Raw genomic sequence first — 25,538 nt, 5'->3', positions numbered from 1 at the left:
TGACTGTTGGTGTGTTGAGGCAGAAAAGCCTGCTGATCATTTAGAGTTTTAATCCCCCTCCCCTCTCTTTCCTCCCCCCTCCCACCCTCAGGATGTGCAATCACCTCAAGGATGCTGATGCAGGCTTCCAGGTTGCGAGTGGCATGTTGTTTGTTTGTGTGTGTAGCAAGTTCTTCCTATTATATGCAAATTCCCCATATACTTCAACCCCCCCCCCCCCCCCCCCCTTTTTTATGTTCAGGTGCCTGTGTGAGGGGAGAATTTTATTTTTTTAGCAATTTTGATTGTTTGAAATCTGCTTCCAGCATATATCCGTGCCATTTACTTTTTTTTTTTTTTTCCAGTTTACCATTTGCAATTTAAATTTTCTTACAGCCAATCCTAAATTTCTTCCTTTCTAACCAACATGGACGCAGCTGAAAGCAATGAGCATTTAATGTGTTTTTTTCTTTTCTTTAGTTTTCATGGCTTTTGTTCAAAACTGTGTGATCTAAAGCCAAAATCACTTTGAATGGGGACGGATAACTGTTTGCTGGTGTATACCCATACCAGTCTATTGTCTAATTAATGTCTGAAGTAGCACATAATTTGAACTCATTTAACAAGCTGATATTTTAACATGTTTTAAAGATGTTATATTTTTGAGTTATAACCTAATTTATCCATAGATGCACAAGTAGAATGAGACTGAATAAATAATAAAGTAAATCAAAATGACTTATTTTTGAGCTTTAGATATATTAGCTGTTGATTTTCTTTTTAATGCTGATGTAGCCCCCCCACCCCCCTACCAATAGCACCAATGTTAATATATTTGTTTTATTATTTCCAGCAGATTTTATACAGATTATTTTAATGCATTTCTTCAGATAGCTGAGATGGAGTGATGAGCATTGAAATACATTGCATCTACAGTTCCTCATATTTTCTTTATTTGTAGTGTGCTGACCATGCTCTTAGGGGGACTGTGGTGTTAACATGCAATTCAACAACTCTGGATCTGCTTTCGCCAAAGGTACACTACTCAGATATTCAGCTACTGAATGGCAAATGCACAGATGAAGGGGGGAGGGGCATACCTGATGATGTCATAACCAGCTACCTGACATCCTGCCGAGTTCAGAAGAGTTTTTAGTAAAGTCACTTCTGTAGCAGCTGAATGACGCTTTGAGCGTATTGTTATGCTGTTTGAGAGGAGTAATCTTAAAAAGAATAAAACAAAGGTAAAACAAATGCCGAAAGTGCTGCTTCCTTTATCCAGTTATCGGTCATCTGTAATGGGAAATGTTGGACTTGGGTGTTTGTGCTCGACTTAAAAACTGTCGCTCCTCTACGCTGTTGTCGTCTCTCCTAGAAATGTTTTATTTTGGGGGCTTTTGTTGTTGTTCAGAAACACCTGAGGGGGGGCGGTTTCGGAGAGCAAAATAAGCAAAGGTGACGTGTCTTTGCAGGATTTAGTGGTGAGCGATCATTTGTTTGGGCAAATCATCGTTTTGCTTTCTTTCTGTGCGTCATCTCAAATATGCTTGATGATGCATCTTTTTTTTTTTTTTTTGCTTTCATCTGCTCCTCCGTTTTAATTTCTTTATCCATCTCTTGTGCCCCAAAAATATGAGGCAATAGAATTTCTTTCAAATGTCTTAAAGGTTGGCATTTTTTAAGTGAGCAGTCTGATTTTATTTAATTTCATTGTTGAATTTAACAAATGTCACAATGTTTTTTTAAGCATGATAATAACCCTAAAATTCCAAACAATGTAATAGTCAATAAAGAAAAAAGACTCCAGTGTTCACTGTTTTAGTTTTCATTAAAATGTTAAATTTTCATGAAGATTTCTGTGTTTTGTTTTTTAAATGCAAACTGGCACTAAAACAGCGTTTTGTTTGGTTTTTCCTTTCTTTGGTACCAGATTGTCTGTGTACCACCACTTTATCTTGTTTATACTTTGAAAGTTGGTACTCAGTAATTATCAGTCAGTAATATATTTAAGTGAAGTAAAGGATATTCATTAGATTTTTTTTTTTCCTTTATTGGCCTTACTGAGGGAGAAAAAGCAATGAAATGTGCTTTGTTGCTTTTATTTTCCAGGAAGCGATAATAATTCAAATCAATGCTTTTTTCCCCTTTAAATCAAATTTAAAAAACTAACTGCAAAACGTCTATCTACAACTTTTATTGTAGGATTATATGACTTGTATAACAGGATTCATCACTCATAAATTTGATCTGGCAAACATTAAAGGGTTTAAAAATGAATAAATAAACGGGGAGTCTAAATTCAATGTCCAGACCCAGATGTAGAAACAACAAACAGGAGTGAATTCAGTTAACCTAACTGCATGTGCATGGTCAAGTAATGGTGAAAGTAATCATAACTGGAACTGAGGAGGAAAAAGAACTTTTTAAAGATAGAAAAGAAAACTGGAAGATTTATGAAGCTCGGTAAGAGCAGAACAAGTACAAAAAAAAAAAAAAAAAAAAGGCATTTAATGACTATCCTACCATAGATGTTGGGCCGCTTCATCCATGTAAATTGAGAAATTCTGTTATAGTTAAACATTTAAGATCATACGAAGAACACAATTTAATGTCTTCTTCTATGATCGTGTTCAAGAAATGGTGTCTTATTGTTCATTGGTATAAAACTAAAAGTTTAACTTACTAGAAAGAGAAAAAAGTAAAAAGAAAACCATCAATTTATCTTAGATCTAGATAATCCAAGATCTGATTCTCTTATTCTGCTCAATCTGGACATTGGTGTTAAATCAAGTGTAAGTTATTAATAAAACTGTTCACATGACTTGGATTTTTGATCTCTTGATAGTTCTGTTGTGTAGATGCTGCTTCCACCTGTGCCCATAAATGTCTCCTTGAGCAAAAAACAATTCTAGGAAACAGAGCAACACTTCTGCCAAATGAAACTGATTTAAATGCACTTTTTGAGCATTGGGATATTTTCTTAGAATTGCAACTTGTCAACAGCTTCAATGGTAGCTGCATTTTAGACCACAGATCAATTATGGGCATGCCTTTTGTTAAATACACATTTTCAGTAGATGGACCAAACATACTGCATGCTGTATGACATGAAGGAAAAAAAAGTATGGAATGAAAAACTAATTTTGGGACAGTTGGCCACAGCAGCTGAGCAGACACATACTTGTGTCTCAGAGCAAACCATCTATTAGATTATTGGACAGCATCTCACACAGAGCTTGCACTGTGATCACTTCTGATACCATCAGCTGTCACCATGGAGAGAAGAGAGAGCAGAGCCAACATGGTAAGATGTTCAGACCAGTTAACAAATGTATACACTGCTGTTGTTTTGAGATTTGTTCATAAGAGGCCAAAAGTTTCTAAATGGTGTGTTTGATGTCACCAAACAGGTTTCCTCTCTGCAACATGAAAATGTGATTAGTATAAAAACCACTGCACTGATGTATCAGTAATCATTTAAGTAGAATCATTTAAACTAGTTATTGGAACCAACTCATACCACCGTGGTGTGTAATAACACAAAATGTCAATGTCTCAATAACTTGTCATGTGTTAAGTATCATCTTGGTCTGATTATGTCAAAATATGAACAGTATGAGTGTAAATATAATCTGTCTTTGAAGCAGAACATTTAGTGGACGATTCATGATTTAGACACTTAGTCCTTTTGTTTAAGGAACAGCATGTTAATCACTAAGTACTGAACAGTTGTACATATGCATGCAAAAGTTTAGGGAAAGTCAAAATAAGGCCACCTGTACAGGTTATAGTGCATTTTAGGTTCATACATATACAGATAGACCTTTAGTTGAATTGGCTTTCCTAAGAATTTTGGGACCCTGGAGTCTTTCTGAGATGCTCTGACATTATTTGGAACAATTCCTGCTCAGGTGTTCACAACATCTGAACTATGGTGATTGTTAGTCAAAGTCTCCCCCTTGTGGATGAAGGGTTAACAAACACCAAATCACTGCAAAAGTTGAGAGATTCTGTTTTTTATTCTCATTTGACTTAATGAGGAGCTCAACAAGTATTTTAAAGTATAGACCCTTGAGTAGAAACTTCATGTTACCAGCTTTGGATGCACATGCTATGCCTTTCTTTTCTACCAATCAGTACACAAGCTCTATATGGTAAGCTTTAGCCAGACAAAGCAACAAAAAAAAGAGTAGAAGAAGAAAAAACGGATTCAATAGGTTTGTCATAACCTTTCTAAATTATATTATTTACAACCCAGTGAGGTGAGAATATGTCATTTCTTTGTGCTGTTCTTGAATCTGTACATTGTGTTTTTGCACTCAACTTTCTGCATGATGGATTGACCTCCTGACCAGGAATGAAACTTATAAAAATGCAACTATTTCTTTTGGGTTTAAAACAACAAAATACATGGTCTGCTTCAGAGAGATGGTGAAGTAGCAACTAGCTAAAGAGAAAGCGTGCATTCCCTTCAGGAGGCTCAGATAAAAGAGGACATCATCCACCTCATTTAGCAAATGCTTCAGGTAAGCTGGCTCACAGTTTAAAATGAACACTTTCCAGATGTCTGTGGATATAAGGAAGTGAAACTTGACCTCCAAACAACCTCTCACTTGCTAACCTGATTCTACTTGTCTTTCTAACCTTTAACCCCACTTTGCATCCAGTAATCTCAAAAAGACGATGATGTGTGTAATCCTGCTGAGTGCATTTCAGACTACAGGTCTTGAGGAGTAGCTGTGCCTGACTGAACTAAGATGCTGATTGTAGCCAAAGTCTCCCTCTTGTGGATGAAGATTTAACACACATCAAGTCACTAGAAAAATAACGCTGATTGTAGTCATATTTTAATTTTATCAACAGAAACAGCCACTGAGTTAAGGTTTATTTAGAAAATAAAGACAATTTCCTTTTTAGTTTTTACGTTGTTTTTTATTTTCATTTGGATCAAATATTGCCGTGAATATTTGACCTGAAAATTTAAATCAACATAAAGTCTAAATTAAAATCAAAAAGTGAATCAAAATTAAAGCATCTCCAAGAACTTTGTTGACCCTGAAGGTTGTTGACATTGCATGCTGCAAATCCCAAATCACCCTTCCCACAAACACTCATGTACACACATTTTTCCAGTCTGTCAATACAAGTGAACTGATGTTTGTCGCCACCCCCTCAATTTCACCTTGATTGCTGTGTACTTCATGGAGGCCACATGAGGCTTGATGCTTAGTGAAGTAGTGCTGAAAGAGATTGTTCAGTGCAGGAAGGTCAGTAAAATGTTTGATCTTTGTATCAGCAATTGATCTGAGGTCCTTCTGAACAACATGCCAAGCGCCTTCTCACCTTTGGACAGCTGCAAGGTCAATGATCAGCTTTCAGCAAGTGACAATCAGAGAAAGTGAAACATGTACTAATGGAAAATGCAGTTGAGAAGAAGTAATATTTCTATTTGCAACCAATTGTGTTTAGGATTTGATGAGAAAACACACTGAATGGGGCATGTTAACACTGATCTGCTCTTCTGCAGAAGATGCCACATGTGGTAATCACTCTGCAGCCATGTGTCATTGTACATTTATTATCAGGCCTCAGATTTTTGACAAATTATTCTATAATCCACGGCCTTACTCATCCATTACTGCTGGTTCGCTTTTGTAAGTCACAGCTGCAGAATCTGATGTATGACATTTCTCAGCAGTCCAGGTCAAGAGCCAATTTTTTTTCTGTTGAAAGCCCTCACACATTTTGATGAGTCCTTACACGCTGTTCATTTTTGACAGGGACAGAAACCAGAAGCAGTGTATCATCCGAGTGCATCTCCTGCTTTCAGTGATGAATATATCAGCTCTGACTAGACGGTTCCTGGCATTCAGTGATCTGTGATGATCAGCATAAACCTTAAATCATCAAATGTCAGCCTGAAGTTCTTGCCAAAGTTTGAAACTAATCCTAGGTTCACCTCGAGGTTCTGACAGAACCCACACTGAGCGTGCTCACTGGGGATGTGAGGCCGCAAGAAGGCGTAAGTGTTAAAATGGATTGGGAGCAGTGGGACAGAGCAGGCGGTGAAATCACAATGTACCAGATGCAGCAGAGTAAAGTGCATAGTTCTTCTTTTGCATTGTTCACTCAGTAAGAATCAATCTTTTAAAGAAACCCACATTCTTTTTCTTACTTCTATTCTGGCTGTGAGCTGCATCTTACAGCTGACACATATAAGGGTAAGTACGAATGAATAAGGTTTTACCTCCTATGTTCCTTGGGGAAAAAAAGAAAGGACAAAAGAACATTCACAATCACAATGCACTTAAAAACATTCTGTCCACATGATGCTTTTTTGACAGGGTTCACAAGTGATATCAAAACTTTGGGTAGCAGCAACAACTACCTGTTTCCCAAATCTGTCCCACCAAGTCGAGGTTCAACAGGGTCCAGTCCAAAATTTCCCTATTGGTGTTGGTAATTTGCATAGAACATAAACTGCAGTGAAGACCCATTAAAGCTGCGGTGTTTGGCATAGGTTGTTGGCATAGTTCATAAAAAATGGAAGTAGTCACCATGGCATCACCCACTGGTTTGAGTAGCTGCTTTCAGGCATGAAGTTTGTCATTTGGCCTTTACCATCATAGCATTTTGTGAGCCAGAAGTAATCATATGTACAATCAATCCATCAGTCCATCTTAAAACAGCACATTTCAAACAAATCAGAGCCATTTAACGTGCCCTACAAATAAACAAACATAATAAAAAAAAATCACAAATTAAAATTCAGACTGAAAAAAAAAATGGGGAAAAAAGATTGTTTTAAAGTTATCATTCTTTTCTGGAAGGTGGTTCCAACAAGTGGTTGCATCACCTAATGTGTTTGCTTTGTGGAAGAGCAAAAAAAAACATTTTATTCTCAGCTGTTTGCTTTTCAGAGAAATACTCTGATGTGAAGTTGTGTGGTAGAGGGTGAAGCAGGGTACAGGGACTACTTGTCCTTACTACTGTGTTGTCCATACACATACTACTGTGTTCATAAGTAACTATAAATTTGAGCGAACACAAAACACCTGCAGAGTTCCCCAAGGCCCCATCTTGGGGCCACTGCTGTTCAACATCTTCATGCTCCTACTTGCTAAAATTATGAAAAATAACTAAATATGTTGCCATAATTTTGTTGATGATACACAAATCTACAGTAGTCAGAGCCAAACACTGATGAAATGCACTGATCAAAAACAAGCAAAACTGAAATAATAGTTTAGATCCAAGGAAGGAAGATTAAAAATCATTACTTCCAAAAGTGATGTTGAAAACCAACAACCAAGCCACAAATCTGGGAGTAGTCATTGACTCAGACCTGAATTTGAGCAGTCACATTAAGATGGTCAGCCTGTCAAATAAAGAACATATTGAGTAAGACTGATGACTCAGCAGGATGATGAAAAACTTGTCCATGCATTTATCTTTAGTAGACTGGACTACTGTAATGCTGTCCTCGCAGGTCTCCATAGAAAGTCCAGAGGGGGTTATAAGTAACTAAAAAAAAGTTGGGTCACCTATAGGTTTTGATTGATTGGTTGATTTTGTTTATTTGAGTGTCATGCACATTACTGTGCCCAGCCCACATGGGCTTACAAGACATTATGCAATTTATATTTAAACAATGGTAAGATGGTAAAAGAAGAAATTGGTAGCGCCACCTTTCAAAGCATTCATCGATTCATCCATTACTGCAGAAAAGCTTTGAGTCGTTAACCCACTTTTGTTTCCGGAAAAAGTCTTAATTGTATAATTTTACTCTATTCCTCAGTTTTGGTAACCTTATCTTTATAAACACCTGGCAGTTCACTACTTACATATGTATTCTTATTAGATTTAAACTGTTTTTTATTTTTGTTTTTTAAAAGAAACTGGTAAAATCAGGGTGTTACAAAATCTTATGACTTGTAGTGTGTATATAACTTTAAAAAGTAGACTTCACCAGAAGGAGTATATGATGCAATAATAATTTGTAGGATGGTTTAGTGGAGTCATGTTTTGAAGATGCACCTTGATGCATTTCCTTGTTGGGTTTATTCATCTTTATACAGTTTATGAGTTTGTTCCTAAATGTCTAATGTTGATCTTATGGTGATAAAAAGTTCAGTGGTAGAAAAAAAGACTCAAATAATTTGCTTAAGGAGAAGTTTCACAATTAAAAAACTATTTAGCGTAAACTAAAAACTGTTCTCTGTAAACATGACTGCAAGTAGGTGAGTAAATTTTTATCATTCAAATGAGTATTCATTACTCACTGATATAGGCTAATTTTATTGCATTATTTTTGCATCATTTTCATAATTTATGTTATTATCATTATCCACTATTATTGTTATTGATAAATCAATGTTAACATTACTGTTTGCTTCAAAAGTCAGGGAATCACCGAATTAAAGGAATCTGACAAGATATAGTAATTTTTATTGCAGTTTACCAACCTATCAGCAGTGGTTGGATTATTTTACTGGACTGATGTGGACAAGCTGTCTGTTCTCATAGTTAAAGAAAGGGTGAGTTTATGCAATGCTATTATTCATTTATTGACTTATTTATTTTTTTAGCTGTGGTTACAGGCTAGGTTGATCGAACACTAAAGAAACCACAAATTCTGGCTCACTAAAATCCTCTGGTTATGTGGTTCAGTGCATTGTCTATCTAAGTCGTGCATATTATTGGGCTCAGAGAAGGGGTGTATATTACCAGCTGTAGTTGTAGTTAACTTAGTATCAGTGCATACATTCCCACCAGGCTCATCATTTCCTGTTTTCCTCCTCTTCTGTGAGTCTTACACATGAGTGAGAGGATAATTTGGTAAGGTTCGAAGACTGGAAAGTCATGTACGAAAGCAGGCAGTGTGACACAGGTGTCTCTTTGGCTCTATGCTGAGGAGATCCAGATTCAGATAACTGAAATTACACACAACTTAGTCCATCTGTTGTGATGATACTGCAGTTCAGAATAAATAAAACAAAGCAACGTACCCAGTGGTGGATCCACACGATCTGAGCAGCAGGGCACCAGCTTCGCCTGAAGACTGCGGCCAGTATAGCCGTCCGGCTGATGCCTTTCTTTTTGGTCATCTCTAATACTGTGTCAACAAGCTGCTACATATTGTGTTGCTGTTAGGTGGAATTAAGCTTTGTGCGCTTGTGGGCTGCTGCTGGGGAGGAGGGGGGCATTTTCTGTGATACGGGCCATTGACTGCTTTTCCATAGCTCAGGAACAATAATGAGATTTTTTTTTCCTCAGAATATCAGTGCCACCATTCAGCACGCTGATTGTGTTTATGAAATTGTGCATACATCTCTCAGTGCTAGAGCAGGGGATGGGGAAGCTATTTTCAAAACATTAGCAAATTGTTTTCTGTTATTGTGCAGAGATTGATAAGAGTATGTGTTGTCTAAACACATAGGCAGACACACAAACAGGCGAAGAACACATAAAAAAAGAAAAGATTGCTGCTATGACTTGTATTTACTGTAATGTATCAACATTACTTCACAAAGCTATTAAGCTGTAAGCAAATCCAATTGTTTCTTTGCACTAGTCTACTTGCATTTCTGCTCTAAAATACAGTCTGAGGACAAATCCTATTATCTTTTACTTTATTCAAAGGTTTGCATCATGCACGTGATGTATCATTGCATTGTGGTGCAGGTGACAAGATTTCCTAATGGGATGTAAAAACATTGGGCCTTGGAGTTTGACCCTGCCGGTGATTTCTTACAGGTAGATGCTGAGACAAATTTCTTAAGATTTTACACAAATCACCTTTAACTAATTACAAATCTGTGCATGGCAGTGTCAACCAATCAAAGTGCTTTTGCTCTCAACTGTGCACAGTGGATTCCAGCACTCATTAGTGTTTGCAATGACTTTAGAAGGAGCAAAAATGATTTCTTGAGGTTTTATTTTTTTGGTAATGAAAAGGTTGCAGGATTTCTTCTTGTCTGAGCAGCAAGACTTTATATAGCTATTTTTAGATGATACCATGTCACAGCTGGAATACACAAAACTGTGATATGGCTGATTGCTCTGCATGCCAGAAATGCCAAAGACTGCCATTTTGAGGCCATTTCTTCCACTGGGTTTTTAAAACTTTCAAATACAGCATAATGGCTTTGAAACTTATCGTCTCAATTTCTTCCTGAGTATGCACAGCGAGCATGCTTCAGAGCAAGTCTCAACTAGAATCCATCGCACAGCTCCTAATCAGCACAAAGCCATCATTCTCAAACAAACACAAAAATTGCATCAATAACTACACGTCTTTGTGTTCAGGGTGAAGATATTGTACATTGTATGCTCATGTAATATGTTTAGTGGGGATGTGTTGGAAAATAGGCTCTCTAGCTGCTGTCATACAACATATGTCAGCTTCTTGACCTCATATTTCCCACCTACAAATTGCTCTTTCATTAATTTGATTGCTGTAAATGGTTTTGGGATGCCACCAAACAGAAAAAGCAGTAAATGTCTTCAAATCTCACCGGCCAGAGGTATGTTTTCTATTATTTTTCAAGTAAAAGCCAAGTAAACGTTAATCCGCTGGTAATGATCCCATCAACAGCAATATATTTTCCCTCTCCCTTGCCATTTACTTTGTATTTCTGCTCTGTCCTTCAGTGATAATTGTTACTCTAACCTGCTTCTACAGTCTGTTGCACACTAGTTTTCTCTGAGGCAACTATTGATTCTGGAGCATCATCAGATCCATGACGACAGTAATGATGAACAATGAACAGACAGCTGCATCCTCTGTGATCTGGGCCAAAACTGATGGCTTTTTGTGAGCATGTAATGCCTCATTTGGAGGATAACACAAGAGAAAAAAAAAGGAACACAATATGGGAATTTTCTGAATCAGTTAGCTCATGGCTTCTTTTGCTTTCCATGCTGCAAATTACTGAGGTTATTATACCTCTGAAAATAGACTGAAAGATCTGTTCTGTAAAAGCAATACATTAAACTTGTCTCTGACAAATTAAAGAAAAACAAAAAAACAATGCAAATGTGTTAATGAGGTGATGCAGATGCTGTCAAATCCATGAAGAATGGCTATTTGCTAATTCTTAACCTCACATTAAATCATGATTAACTCCATTTATTTAAAGAGAATAATGAAACACATTAAAGTAACATTACCTCTGAGTTTTGAGAGAAAAATACAGTACAAATTATGTTTCATTAAGTGGTTGAACAAATATGATGATATTGGTTTAATTAATGTTATCTGCAGCTAATTAATTCAACGCAAAATTATCAGCAGGATTTAATCTGTAAACATTTAAGCTTAATGCCATGTTACTACAACTTCTAAGACTGTGCTATTAAAGATATGGTACTGATGAAAATGACTGAACTTTCATTGAAAAGTCATTACAGAATTGTTGAGGATTATCTCTTAGTTCTTAGTTTCAGATAGAAAGACTACTCATTCATATGTATTAGAAGGTTAGATAAGCTCAAAAACCATTAAGGACACAATAAAATTAATTTGACAGAAACGCCACAGCTCTTGTTTGTTTCTTAAACAAACCAGGAAGCAGTTTCTCATATGAATCTGGCTGCAGACTATTTGCCATTCCCAGAAGGTCATTTGGTTAATGCACATTTGAGTTTTCATGGACTCTTAACTAGTTTTTAATCAGCAATTATTAGTGAATTGGAAGGCTGTGCAGGCGCACGGCTCTCTGCTGGCAGCAGAGTGCCCATCAATGTCACGTCAATTTCCATGCCAAAGGCTACATTAGGCCTGGAGTCTGGGAGGAAACAGCCACCTGAGTGCCTCATCTCCCCATCCACAGCAGTCTTCTCATCAACTATTGACTCTATTACACAGCACTGTCAAAAAAATTTTACGCCTCAAAAGAGGAGCAACCATTACATGGCTGTGCAAGGAGATAATTTAGTGATGCACAAAAAATTAAGTGCATATCCACTGAACATTGCTCATTATTGCTCTTGAATTCCTACAATGCCAGGATTGTGTGAGGATCCTGGCTGCTTCCCAGCCTTTCATTCCATTCCCATTTTTAAGGTATAAACACAGCTTGATTATTTAGGCTGATGTATTACATAAATAGCTGTCATTTTCATCTATACCTAACCTACCTGTAATTGGCAATTAAACATGCTAGCATTTCAGACTAGCTCTTAATTACCGTTAATAAATGCTGAGAAGCCCTGAGGTGTCCTCGCAGGCTGAGGGTGGGGGTTGCAGATCTCCTGCAGCACCACATGAATATGCATGTGCGGGCATCCTTCAGCTTTGTCTTCTCTTCTCTGACGTACATGAAGGTGGCAGCAGACCGCCTCTTGAACTGCCGCTTCTTCATTACACCTCCATAGTGGCTGGAGCGTTGTTGTTGTTGTTGCCATGCGGTGTCCTCGCTGTGGCATTTCTGCAGACTGTGGCTTGTTTGTGCTTGCCGTGGGGCTGTCACATCCAGCGTGTTAGCACTGGCCCATGGGAAATTTACACAGAGCTGCTGGTACAAGGTGAGGCTATCAAATGAGCCTGCACACATATTTGGTAAAGTTTATGTGCATGAATGGTTCTGTTTGTTTATTTTGTTTAGTGATTTGGGTTAAATATCAGGAAATACAAGAAAAAGAGATGAGTTTAATGGTTTCTAATTTTAAAAAATTACTGAAACCCCTTTTTTTAAGGGAATAGATGATGTATTTTCATACTGCTGAAGAGCTTCTGTTTAAATAATATTTAAACTTTGAAGCAAACTTTAATTTTACAGACAAATGCAGCATCCTTTGCTGTGAGCTGACATTTGGCTTCTATAATAGATGCTGATTGTCCACCAAAGACCCAAATCCTTGCGTTTAAGAGCCTTAGAGTGTCAGGCTCTTTGATCATAATGGCGCTTTTAATTAGCACTTAATTAAAAGCAGGTAGACTGGAAAGGTCAAGCAGTTAGGCTTAAAAGTTAAAAACACAGCCGCCGTGATCATCAGCTGTTTGATCGATTGATTATTATAGTGGTCCCAGTTTGGACAAACTGTTTAAATCTGCTGTAGGTTTGTCTTTTTTTCAAATTTATTTTAAATTTATTTTTAATATTATCTGATTTCACTGATTTATTGCATTTTGAATGAGTTCACATGTTTCTTTACCAAACAGCATCAAAACACACCAGACTGTGTTAGTGTTATTAACTAATTTTCCATGACATTCCATGTGATATAACACCTTCTTTCAAGCTTTTGGAAAAATAGATGTGCAGAATCATTACACAAAATAAAAAAAAAAGACCACGATAAAATCCCAAGTAAACTGAACAAAACAGAGCTGAGAAAAGTATTGATTTCAATCAGAATAAATGGATCACCTTGTCCAAATGAGTGATGAAGCTGTCAGGCTATTGGTCTCACTTGACAAGCATCCACATTAAAAATCCCAATCCCTGAATTTCAGTAGCATCATGTTAAACATTCACAGCCTATAACAGTGACCATAAACAAAAGGGTATTTTAAATCACATAAGTATTATTAAACTCAGTTATGCCTGTGGTTGAAAAATGTAAAACACATAAAGTATTAGAGTCACTAAAGTGAGAAATTAAATAATCTCATCAAGAACCTGCTATCATATCTGTTATATTATCTTTGGAACAAAGGTGAAAATAAAAACAAAAACAAAACTAGGATATTAGAAACTGTTTCAGCATATTCGATTCTCTCATTTCACCTTTAAAAATGAGTCAAAATCAGATTTTTATTTCTGGCATCCAAAGTTGAATTCGCCATCTACAGCAAGAAGCAGAACTACGCACACTGTGACTAACACCTCAAAAGTAAATCTTAATATCTGTGTCTCTCTACTCTTGTAATGCTCTAAAATGCCTGTCATGCAGCAACGTTAGCTCGTCTACTGCAGCTCATCCTCAGCAGTCTCCACGCCGAGCCTCCCGTGATACAGCTGATAAAATAGAAACCAGCGCTGGATTCTTCCCCCCCCCCTTCCCAGACAGCACTGTATCTTCTCTGTTGCTGGAAGAGACCACTGAGGGGCAGCAGAATTACACGACAGTACTTGCTTGGTCATTTCCCCCCCTTAATGCACCTTAGTACTCCAACTCTATTAATCCTGCTGACTTAAGAGTGACCTCAAACGATCCCGGGCGCCAACATGCTGAGTGTGTGTGGTCGACTTGAGACGTGGAATGAAAGACTTTGTTAGGACTAAACATAATATGCACGTAATGGCCAAGTGTCTAGTCACGGGAGTGTTTGGGACATTACAAATGTGGTTTTGTATTTGGAAAGTAGAGATACAACACAACATTGGAAACAAGTAATATAACAATTCAGTTTATTTTATTTATTTTCCAGACAGACACATCAATTTCTGGACCACAGTAGAGGATGGAAACCTTTCACAGACATTTTTTTTGTCAATATTATTATTTGAAAATACAAATATAAAATTAGACTTTCCACATTTGATATGTGAGAGACCCCCATCCATTATTATTACCATTATTATTTTAGTATATTTTACAATAGGGCTTAAGCAAGCCATATGATAACCTGAAAGATGCTTTCAGATGTCAGTCAAGTCTGTCTGTCTCTCGCCATAAAAAGTCGGTTAACATAAAAAAACAGGGGCAAGTGTTAGGAATGGGCAGACAGCAGTGAAGAGTGCTCTGTGCTCAGCCTGCAGAAACATGGAAGCACAGCAGAGCCTCACACTGCCGTCCATGCAGTCTGAAGAGCTTCCAGGCTCCCCTCTTGGCCATGTGGTCTGCTCCAAACTCGACAACACGCCAGGGGTGAACTTTCACGTTGTAAGCTAATGATGACGATCGGACTACATGAACCTGGTGTCGTTTTGTGAGGAAAATTCTGTATACAGCTGAGGTCTCCAGTCTAATATTATTCAGACAAGGTCAAATGTGTGAAAATTGCAAATATATATTCATATACACACATATACATATATATTGCAATTGTACATGTATATATATTTAGTAATGAGTATGAGTGGGATGGAAATGGTTTGGACTGAAGAGGAAATTCCCCCTAAAACATGACCCCACAGGTGAACTCCTGCTATTTCTGTCACCTTCAGGAGTTCAGCCTACATTTGTTAACATGAACTGATCTTTATTATGTAACCAGATATGTGAACAGAACTGATCATTCATCCTGTAACAAGAGAGCCAAAACTATAAATAGTAATGTTAATGAGTCACTTTGTGGCCTGGGAGACTAACTTTGCGGTCACTGTGACTGTATCCACTATCTCTCAGAGATAAGGGCACATTGTCTGATTTAAAACCATTAGCACCACTATGAATAAGCCTCTTTTGGATGGAAATGCTCAAAAACATTCAATGAGCCTTCAAAGTCAGTCTAAATTAGTGGAACTAGAGTAGAGCCTAAAAAAGTCTTTGTCTGATCTCCCTGTTTTTGGGAGATGGTTCATATTGAGAAAACACACTCAAGTCCAAGATGACAGAAATACCAGAAGTGTGTGGTTTCAGGGTGGGATTTTCCCAGAACAAATGGGATATATCGTTTGGCCATTGCCTAGCACTTGCCTCGAGATTCAAGTTTAAATGGATACGGTAGTACACTACAAATGTCAACAACTTCCAGGTTGACTTTTTTTCTTTGTTGATTATTATTTTTTTTTTCTAAACCAAGACCCCTCCCCTCTTCCCCAAATGGATAAGCTAGTCTACTAAGATGTGTAACATTCATCAGCTGTAAACTGCTGTCAGTTTGAGACAAAATGAAATTACAGCAACAGAGCCATGCTACCTTAAAGTCCAAGCTACAGTATCACAAAACAATAGAGGAGTCAATTTTGTTTATTGCATGAGGGATAATTAGTCATTTCAAGCTTTTTTATTTTCCTTCTTTAAAGGAAAACATGCTAAATATAATCCACTAACAACCACAAAGTGGGAAAAGATGATAGATATTTTAAGTAATGGCAACAAAACTAAATGACTGGGGCTTCTGAGCAGCTTTTAGGGTCATTTTTGTAATGTTTGAGCTTCTTATTCATAAAAAAAACAGTTAAATATGTAGTGCTGCAAATAAACAAATGGGACACTTTATTTAAACTTGTCAGAATAAAAGTTGACATAGATTAGTATATTTGAATGATTGACTTCTCCGATGTTCATAAATGTTTTATTAATGAGAAATCTGTCATACACAAGCATGTGTAAATACATTTGTTTCTATAAATATTGTATTTCTCTTGAATGTCATTAATCCCCTTTAAAGGTTGATTATTCTCCAACTTTAACATGTCGACACTGAATGCTTGAATAAATTGATCTTTGTCTGTTATTAAATGCAAAACTCTGTGTGCTTGCTAAATTAATTTGACAATAATTTGCCTTTTATCGTCCCTGACAAAGGCTTTGTGTACTTTTGTACACCCTAATTTTTTTCTATGTATTATGAGATTGTAATGGTCAAGAAGAATGAGTAGATTAATGTTCTTTTATTAAACAGTAATGGAACAGCACTTTATTTCTAGAACCAGTGAGGTGGAGTAAACTGAATAAATGCTATAAAATGTTGATTATGCTCAATATGAAATCAAAGCAGCTTTATAATTGGGTTGCGTTTGCTGTCTGTTTAAATCTAACAGTTAAATTGTGACGTATTTTGTGGTTTTGACTTTCAGGTTTCGTAATATTTTTTAATCCCAGGGATGAACTGCTGATTCAGGGTGCTAGTCTGATTCAAAATAATCATTTAACCATCTACTGTATTAACCAGTCATTATACATGCCAATATTTACTGAATTAAATTTCTGTATGTTTATGCAATAACACCTCTGTAATGTAAGCAACATTGACAACAGATCAAACCAGAACTCATCTTCCAGAATCTAAAATTATTGGAATTATATTATGTTTTTTAACATCAAGAGATCAGAAGGTATATCTGATGATAACCATGCTGCAGGCTGGAATATTTCCCAAACAAACATTAATAGGAGGAAGCGCTGAAGAAAGCTGTGTGACTTTTGATTTCATTAATATTGTGGTAATCACTGGTATGTTTAAAAAATATTTAGAATTTGTTTATTTAATTTTTTTTAACATAAAATCTGTTTCCATTATTTTAGCTTGTGTCCCTCTTTAAAAAAAAAATCCAAAACAAAAGTTTTGCATATCTAGCGTTAGCATTTAAGGTAGTATGGCACACCCCTTTAAAAACATTCAAGGGTGGGGATCCAAATAATGCCTTGTGTACAATTCCATCTTACAGCAACTATTTCTCCATTGTTCATTCATGAGAGCTTTGGTTAGCTGAAACCATGTTAGAGTGGCAAAACCAAATAAAGAAAGAAAGAAAGAAAAAAAAAACATACAGGGAATAAATTACAATGAACCTCAAACAAAATAATTGTCTGCAAATATCAGAACATGATCATTGAGAGAAAGATCTATCTTGACTGGTCCTAAATCCACTATTCACTACAAGTATTATATTAATGAGTCCTATATAACATCTACTTTGTAATTACAGGAGATAGAAAACGAGCGCAAGAAGGGGAGGGATAAATATGAGAGAAAGGAGAGGTAGAGCAAGGGAGAACAACAAAGAGCACTACACTGGTATCAAAGACAGCACTCTGTTTACAAGTTAACTGTGATTTCTTTACACACTAATGAAATACATGGATGATCAACAAAAGAGAGCGGGATCTCTGCGGATGGGGGATGGAAAGAGAGAACGTAATGGATGCACAGTACATTTTAATAGTATATTACAATTATTAATATATAAACCACAAAGTCTCAATAAAACTCTGATTAAACTTGAAATCAGCAAAGAAGCATCTTTCTTTTTTTTTATAGTTTTGTATTTCTTATTTTCTTTTACATTTGAACATTACATAGTTTTTTTTTATTTTTTATATATTTAAATTATTACTTGATCACACCTCCATTTACTTTTGAAGTATCCAGCATATTTCTTTACCTGGTTGTTTGGGGGAAGAAAAAAAGAAATGAGACAACAAGTGCGTAAAATAAAAATAAAAAACAACACATACATCTGCAACGGCATCAATGAAGTTAAAAGCCAGACTACACTCTGGAGCATATTATTATTATTATCGTCATTGTTATTATTAATAAATCACTGTCTGGAGTAAAACCTTTAACCACACATACCGTGTAAAAACAGGTGCAGGAACAGATAGTGAATAATTCAGTGTCATCTTTTGACCCTGTATAAATATCCTCAGATGAGACATGGGTCTAATATATAAAGAAATCCAAGTGTACACTGCAACATATCAGTTACTATTTCCCAAGCTGGTAACTCACCTCAGAAAACTGAGATGTTTGTCTAGTTGAAAATACATTAACCCCAAAATCCTTCATGCTCTCCCAAAGCACAGAGCCTTTTTTTTTTTTCTTTAAAAAGCCAACATACACATGTGCAAACAGGAGAATGGCCTGTACTTTACAAACTCACAGTGCAATGATTACTCACTTAATTACCTTTCAGTGTTTTCATTTATTTTTGCCACTAGAATAAATTAAACCTGCCAATGACTCCACGATAGAACTCATAAAGGCTGAGGTATGGTATCAAAATGTTTACTTTCCTAATTTCATTCAAAAAGAACTGATTCATAGAACAAGCAGTATAAAGGCTCTAGCACAGAGCCCAGGTTATCGTGTTCCATGAAGTGAATCAGGAACAAGCAGGATGAAACAAACAACACACAGCTAACAAGTTCCTCTCAAGAGTATAAAAGTGTCAGGATGCACAGAGCACTGGAAAATGCCTGGTTCAAGTTCTTATCTTCACGTCTACGTACAGTGTGCTTTGGATTAAATCATCTTTTTTTTTCTTTCTCTTTGAAATGATACTGATATCATAACAGTTAGACAAAAGATACCAATCAGTTTTTTTTTTCTTTTTTTTAAATCATCATTATAATTACTATTTCTCAAAACTGTGTTGACTTAACTCACCGGTTGTAAATTTGCTGGTATGACACTTGTAAAATTATTCAGCTTCAGTATTTACAGAGCGAGTGTGTTTCTGTTTGTGTGTGGGCTTGTTACATCGTCGTCCAGCAGAAAAAAAAGAAAAAGAAGAAGAGAAAAAAAAAGAATAATAACTGTTTACAGCTTTTTCTTCTATTCACACGCTATAACATGTTCTTTTGACACACCATCACAAAAATATGCTATTCTCTCACTGAGTCGGTTATATGCAGTGATTGGAATAATATGTACAGCTACATTTCTTTTTCTCAAGTTTGAGTTCACAATGTAGTTATATGAAATTTGTTATAGCATATATATATATTTCTAAACAACAAAAACAACACTTATAAAAAAGGACCATAAAAATATTGGAGTCCTCTTTGTATTGCCCAAAAATAGGTAATTATGGTTTACAATGAGACATCACAAGAAATAAAACGGCTACTAAAATTTATTACTTAGATACCTTCTTTTAAATGTTTTTTTTTTTTTTCTCCAAGAGCTTCTTTTTTTGCAGGAGGACTGAATGGAATCATCCCAGTCTTTTTTCTCCTTTACACTAACCAATACGAAGATGAAGACATGACTTGCAGATATTCTTGGCTGTGACCCCCCCACCCACGTACTTAAAAAAACAAACAAACAAAAAAAAACAAACAGAAAAAACAAGAAAAATAAGACAGAGAGAAAAAACAAAAATAAGAAAAATGAAAAAAAGAAAAATCCATTTACACAACACTACTAGAAAATAAAATTAATCGAGACAAAAATCAAAGTTAAACTAAAAATGACACTGAAAGTCAAAAGAAAAGCTAACAGAGGAAGGAAATCGGTGAATGAGCTGGACGTGAAACATCAGACCAAACCAGGTTGTAAAGTTATAGAAGGTTTGGATTATAGTACAGCAGTTATTTTTTTCTGAGATGACTAACGTTTTCTTTTCTTCTTCATATGGTTCCGACTTTCGTCCATTTTGCCAGGGTGACGCTGTAGTGCTTGAAGTTGGATTAGCATCACCTGCACACAAAGCCAATTAGAAACTTCGTCCTGTCTGTCCTGGGCCACCAGATATACTCTGCTGGATGACAAAGGACAGAAAAGAAACAGAAAACAGCGGCATTAGAAACCAAATATGTGAAAAACTACATGTTTTGACATTCATTAATGAAAGTCTGTGACTTTCCAATATGAATATTTTGAATGCTTGCTAAAGTCTATAAGCGTGCAATATAAGTAAAATCAATCATCAAAAACTAAAGCAGGTCTAAACTTACTGTTGGTGCAACAAAACTATGCCTAATCACAGTGGAAATTGTCCCGTGCACCAGCTTGGTGCAGGATTTCTGACAGTCTTATGTCTAACATAATTGCACCACTTATTAAATTAGCAATAATGGTCATACATCCTGATAGCTTTTTACAGTCATTTAAAAACATGTGCACAAAGGAGCTCCACACACATCAACTCTGCAAAAACAGCTGGAGGCAGACAAAAATCTCTGCTTCCCCAGGTTTTATACATGTATGTTATAATTCTGTTGAGCAACATGTTAGTGGTATGGATGTAAGATAACAAACTAAAATTTTCAGCTCCTCCTTTTAGGCCACTTGTTAGTGAAAGTTTTTTTTGGTTTTTAGATTTTTTTTTTTAGTCACATAAATGTGATGTCACTTCTGCTTCTTGGAGTTTGTAGGTCCAAAACATTGCAGACTAGTGTATGACATATAGCACAGTATGGTTGACAAGTATGACATAAATGATTCGCCCTAATAAAGCATGAGAATACTTCAGGATGGAGAGATCTCAAGTGTCAATAAGGGGAAAAAATAAAAAATAAAGAGCTGGTAGTGTAAGTGTGTATAACTTCAGCATGAACTTTTCCTTCAGTTAGTCACACAAAAAAAACTATAATTACATTTCTTGTAATAAGTGATGACTTTCTATCATGTTGCCTTAATTTTTTTTTTTTTAATTATAAATTAAAAACCTCACCATTGGAGGCAGAACAGAGAAAGCCTCCATCACACACAACTCTACTACCAGCTCCGCCATTTTCAGAGGGGTTAATAAACATTTGGTAATATGATGAACAAAAGTTAGAGAAATGCACAGTAAATAAAATGCAATACCTCTGATGAGATGGCAACCGGCCACCTGTTCAATGGTATCCATTTGTAAAAGCTGTCGCAATCAACGGGCCCTAAAAGTGTACAGTTAGTGCTTTTGTCAGTATGCATTTCAAAGAGAGAAAAGTGAGTATCACATCAACTTTTTCCAGCTAGCATGAATGTGAACGGTTTGATTCAGTTGGATCATGTTGAGTAGCAGAGCACCGGTTTGTTTCATATTCTTGTAATGAAAAAATAGACAACAGGAGGAAAAATCTAACATAAAAAATGTTAAAATAAGATTTAAATATGCTAAATGAGTCAATCTGTGTTCAATAATTCAAGATACAGTGACTTCTTTCTGTAATATTTACATGTTCAGGTTATGAGGATGTCTAAATAAAAACATCTGAGAGAGAGAATAGTAACAAACACACAATCCCCATTCATGCTAACATACACAACTGATTTAATCTGAGAGCATGCAGAGAGAGGCACCATAAACAGCCCTCAGTAAGATCAGCGTGTTTTTAAGCACTGGAGGCTTTTCATAATGCAGCTCAGTTATCAGGACTCTGTGAGTGTCTCTGCTGACAGGTCTGCACAAACCCATGGATTCAAACACAACACTGAAAAGAGAAGCACTTTCATCCGCGATTATTTGTCTTTATCACCTCGATCAACTAATTGTGCTCTAATTGTCTTGCATAAAAAGAAGAAGAAAATGGTTAGGTTCATTACTGCTTCTTCACAGTGACTGTTTTCATACTGGCTAAAGGGATTAATAAAATCAGTGAAGCGTGAGACAGAGTGGCAAATCAGTGAATCTGAAGTCATCCATGAGCTTGTGAGATATGCTGATTATATACACATTCAGTTCAACAGCATCCTCAGGAAAGAAGTGAATTATAAAGCCCATTTCAGTTCTAAATCATTTCCTATTTAAAAGTTGTGAATAGAGAGATCATCTAGCTGAGAGCAGGAAGTCAGAGGGCTGCTGCATCACCTCTCTGCTTTACTGCTCTCTTTTTGAGTCACTGAGTAATTGTGAAGTAGTGATTTAATATGTGGATATGGGAATCACAGCCCTGACCTGAACTAAGGGAGTAAAACTTCTGAATATTTCTGACAAATCTGTTGCATCAATGAGATTTAGTTGACTGCTTTAATATAATATGATGATGAAAAGCCCAAACTTTCTATTTTATTTTATTATTTTTTACATTTCTCTACCTTGGTCATTAACTACGGTTACAAACTGTTGCAGCAAATAGAAAATAGTAGAAATAAATGCCTTCATTTCCATCTGTAAACTATCTGGTGGTAAATCTGCCTTGAAAACAAGCCAGCCTGGTTTTTCATAACAAATATTTTGCTTCCTCTTCTGAGACCAACAGATTATGGCAGATAGCCAGTGGACCTAAAACAATTAATAAGAGGCTTTGCTTTGGAAGCACAAAAGACTAAAAAATGCATTTTTGTGAAGCTATTATAAATCAATTATACAGTTTAGAAAAATGAAAATTAGCTGGTTTTCTTCACGAGCATGTTCTTCCAGTGACAATGCACTATTTCTAAAACAACACATATACATACATTGAGTCAGATTTGCGATTTTAAAACTCAGTCTTTGTCACAATATACATAAAAAAGCCATAAAAATATAACAAACATTCCTGCAATTAACATAAAAAAACTGCATAATAATTTCACACAAGTTCCAAGCAGAAATTACTGGGTTACTTTGCAGGAAATTATAGATTATGATGTAGAATATAATGATTGTGTGCCTGATAGAGAGTGTTCACCCTTTAGTCTTGCAGCGCTTACGTCTGCTACTAATGGGCTTGCTGTTATTCCATCTCAGTAAAGCTGTGCATTAATTAGCCATTTTCAAAAAATTGATGTTATTTTTTTACAGTTTATAATGTGCCTCTAAGTTCAGTCATGTAAATCAGCACAAACATGCTCCAGCCTGACTCTAAGAACTGAGCCTTACACCTTTTGGGGTGCAATTTTAATTTGGTTGAATATTTGATTCATGATTTACTGTGGTTTGAAGGGAAATAAGGTGCCTGAAGATTCTTTTCCTAAAAATGACACATATTCTGTGGCCAGACTGCAAAGAAAGATACATTTAATCTGTTTTAAGATGCTGGCATTAAGATGTCAGTATTTGCATTTAAAAAATTTAAGTCAGAATGGGTCACAACTAAAAATTATGCTTGTTCATCTACCAACCCCATTTCCAGAAAAGTTGGGATATTTTCTAAAATGCAATAAAAACTGAAACCTGTATTTTGTTAATCCATTTGAGCATTTATTTTCACACAATTCCTAAAAAATGTTCAGTGTTTTCACTGACCAATTTCACTGTTTTTCAAAATTACACTGTATGGACAAATTTGAAATTTGATGCAAGTAACACTCAAACAAAGGCAGGAAAGAGGCAAAGAAAAACAAAATAAGTTTCAAGAATGTACAAGCAATATTTATCTAAAAGATTTTAAAATCAGCAGATTACTTGGTGACAGGTGAGGGTGTCAGGATTGGGTATAAAAGTAGCATCCAGCAAAGTCTTGTTCTTTCCAAGTAAGGATGGGTTGTAGCTCACCACTTTGTGCCAATCTTAGTTCCTAAGAAAAAAACATTTCTCAATGCAAGATTGTAAAAAACGTTGTATTTTCAACATCTACAAAACATAATACTTTCAAAAAATTCAGGTGGTCTTGGGAAAGGCACTAAGGCCAAGACTGGAAACCGTTGCTGGATTTGGTAAACCTTTGAAGCCTCAAGAGACACTAGATAAGAAGATGTCATGCCATTCAGGCTCAGGAGTTTGTACTGAGAGCCATTTTCACTCAACACTATATAGCACAGTATAGCTCACATGGAACCAGCAAAAAAAAAATAATAAAAAAAAATAAAAAAAGTAAAAAAATAGAGGAAGAAGCCGTGATGTATTTAAAAGTTGCACAGACTATTTCTTTCTACTGCCTGTTTTCTTAATGAGAATGTATATTATTTTGATCTCTTCCAACATTGCCATGTTTGCTATAATATATGCATGACATCAGAACTTAAAAATAAACATACATAATTCTGTACTGCCCTCTAGTGGATGTACTGCCTATCAACAAGGCCAACGCAAAGCATGCATGGGAGTATGTAGGCAATAACATTTGACAATGTTTAAAACAACTTTGTACATAAATTAAACTTAATGCTTTTACCCATGTCTTGTAACAAAGTGGTAGGAACGCAGTATTGAACAACATGTTGATCAATAAAATGCTGGTACTGTTGTGTACAAAGCAAGCTCAACATATGTAACTTGTGGAATTAAATACATAAAGGAACAGTAGAAGTCTTGACTTATGTTCAAGATGTATAAGCTCCAGCTCGGACCATGATAGTGCAAAAAAAGATTCAGCATGGAGAGAAAGTGGAACCTGGAAACATATTAAATCATATCTCAAATAAACATTGTTGTCTTTTTTCAGTCTGTCAGCTCATAAAATCCCTTTATATTAAATTGATGTTTACAATCTGTGTTGCTCCTCACAGTTTTGGCCTATTATGATTCAGCAATATCATCACAATACAGTCTGCAAACATCTATCAATATCACAGCTCAGTCCATTGGATGCCTGTTGCATCTTGGCTTGCAGTGAATTTATAAGTTGGTTGAAACCATACATGAACCTGGTTTGTATTGGAATTTTGGACAGAGATGCTATCATCAAGGTGATTACTATTCCAGTAAGGTCTGTGGTTATTTTAGCAGGACAATGTCAGACCTTGTTTTGGATGCCTCACAACAGCCAGTGTGTGTTTGACTGGCGTGTCTGCAGTTTATATCTGCTTCCTGTTGACAATGTATGGTGCACCATAGAGCAAGAATTAGATGATTGTTGGTGACTAATGAACATAATGCTTTTACAGTTTCCTTCGGTCCCAAATAATGAAAAACATTTAAAAGGAAGGCAGATGTGGCACAATGGTAAACTTTCATCTGTCCCAACTCTTCAAATTCTAGATTTGTGTATGTTTTTCTCTTAAAGCTGGTCAGTTAAAACACAAAATCAAAATTTCCCAATTTTTCTGAAAAGGGTTGTGTACTTTTTTTTTTTTTTTTAACTCTGAGATGGGATTGAAAAAGGTCCTCCTTACTTGGTTGGTTAACATAAAAAAAAGAAAGAGAGATTCTAAACATGTCAATTTTTGGAGAATCATTATCTCTCTAGCTGAACTTTCCATTTCAGTTTTGTGAATTAATTCCCTTCCTGGCTGAGGAGGATCTCTTCGGGACTTGGGTCTATAATCTCTAATAACATTATAGTATACTTCAGTACAAATATATTAGTCAGTAACACAGGCTTTCTCTAAGTATTCTTTGTGGATACAGTACGAGTGGGATAAT

The 25,538-nt window shown here is 36.0% G+C and overlaps 1 protein-coding gene across 12 annotated transcripts in view; it reads right to left on the bottom strand.

Moving 5' to 3' along the window:
• Positions 1–14,319: 14,319 nt before the first annotated feature.
• Positions 14,320–25,538, bottom strand: part of msi2b (musashi RNA-binding protein 2b) — a 234,964-nt gene continuing 223,745 nt past the window's right edge. For 4 of the 12 annotated variants that reach the window (XM_042007574.1, XM_042007581.1, XM_042007579.1 and 1 more), the window contains 2 exons: positions 21,137–21,207; positions 14,320–20,084 (listed from right to left, as the gene is read on the bottom strand). In XM_042007574.1, coding sequence (XP_041863508.1) covers positions 21,166–21,207 — 42 coding nt within the window. In that variant the 3' untranslated portion in view covers positions 14,320–20,084; positions 21,137–21,165. The other 8 variants (XM_042007573.1, XM_042007577.1, XR_006012873.1 and 5 more) reach the window with 7 other exon arrangements.

This window comes from Melanotaenia boesemani, chromosome 15 (assembly GCF_017639745.1).
Source record: "Melanotaenia boesemani isolate fMelBoe1 chromosome 15, fMelBoe1.pri, whole genome shotgun sequence".
Classification (NCBI taxonomy): Eukaryota; Metazoa; Chordata; class Actinopteri; order Atheriniformes; family Melanotaeniidae; genus Melanotaenia; species Melanotaenia boesemani.
Note: the sequence above shows the minus strand (reverse complement) of the source record. Positions and strands in the feature narration are given on the sequence as shown.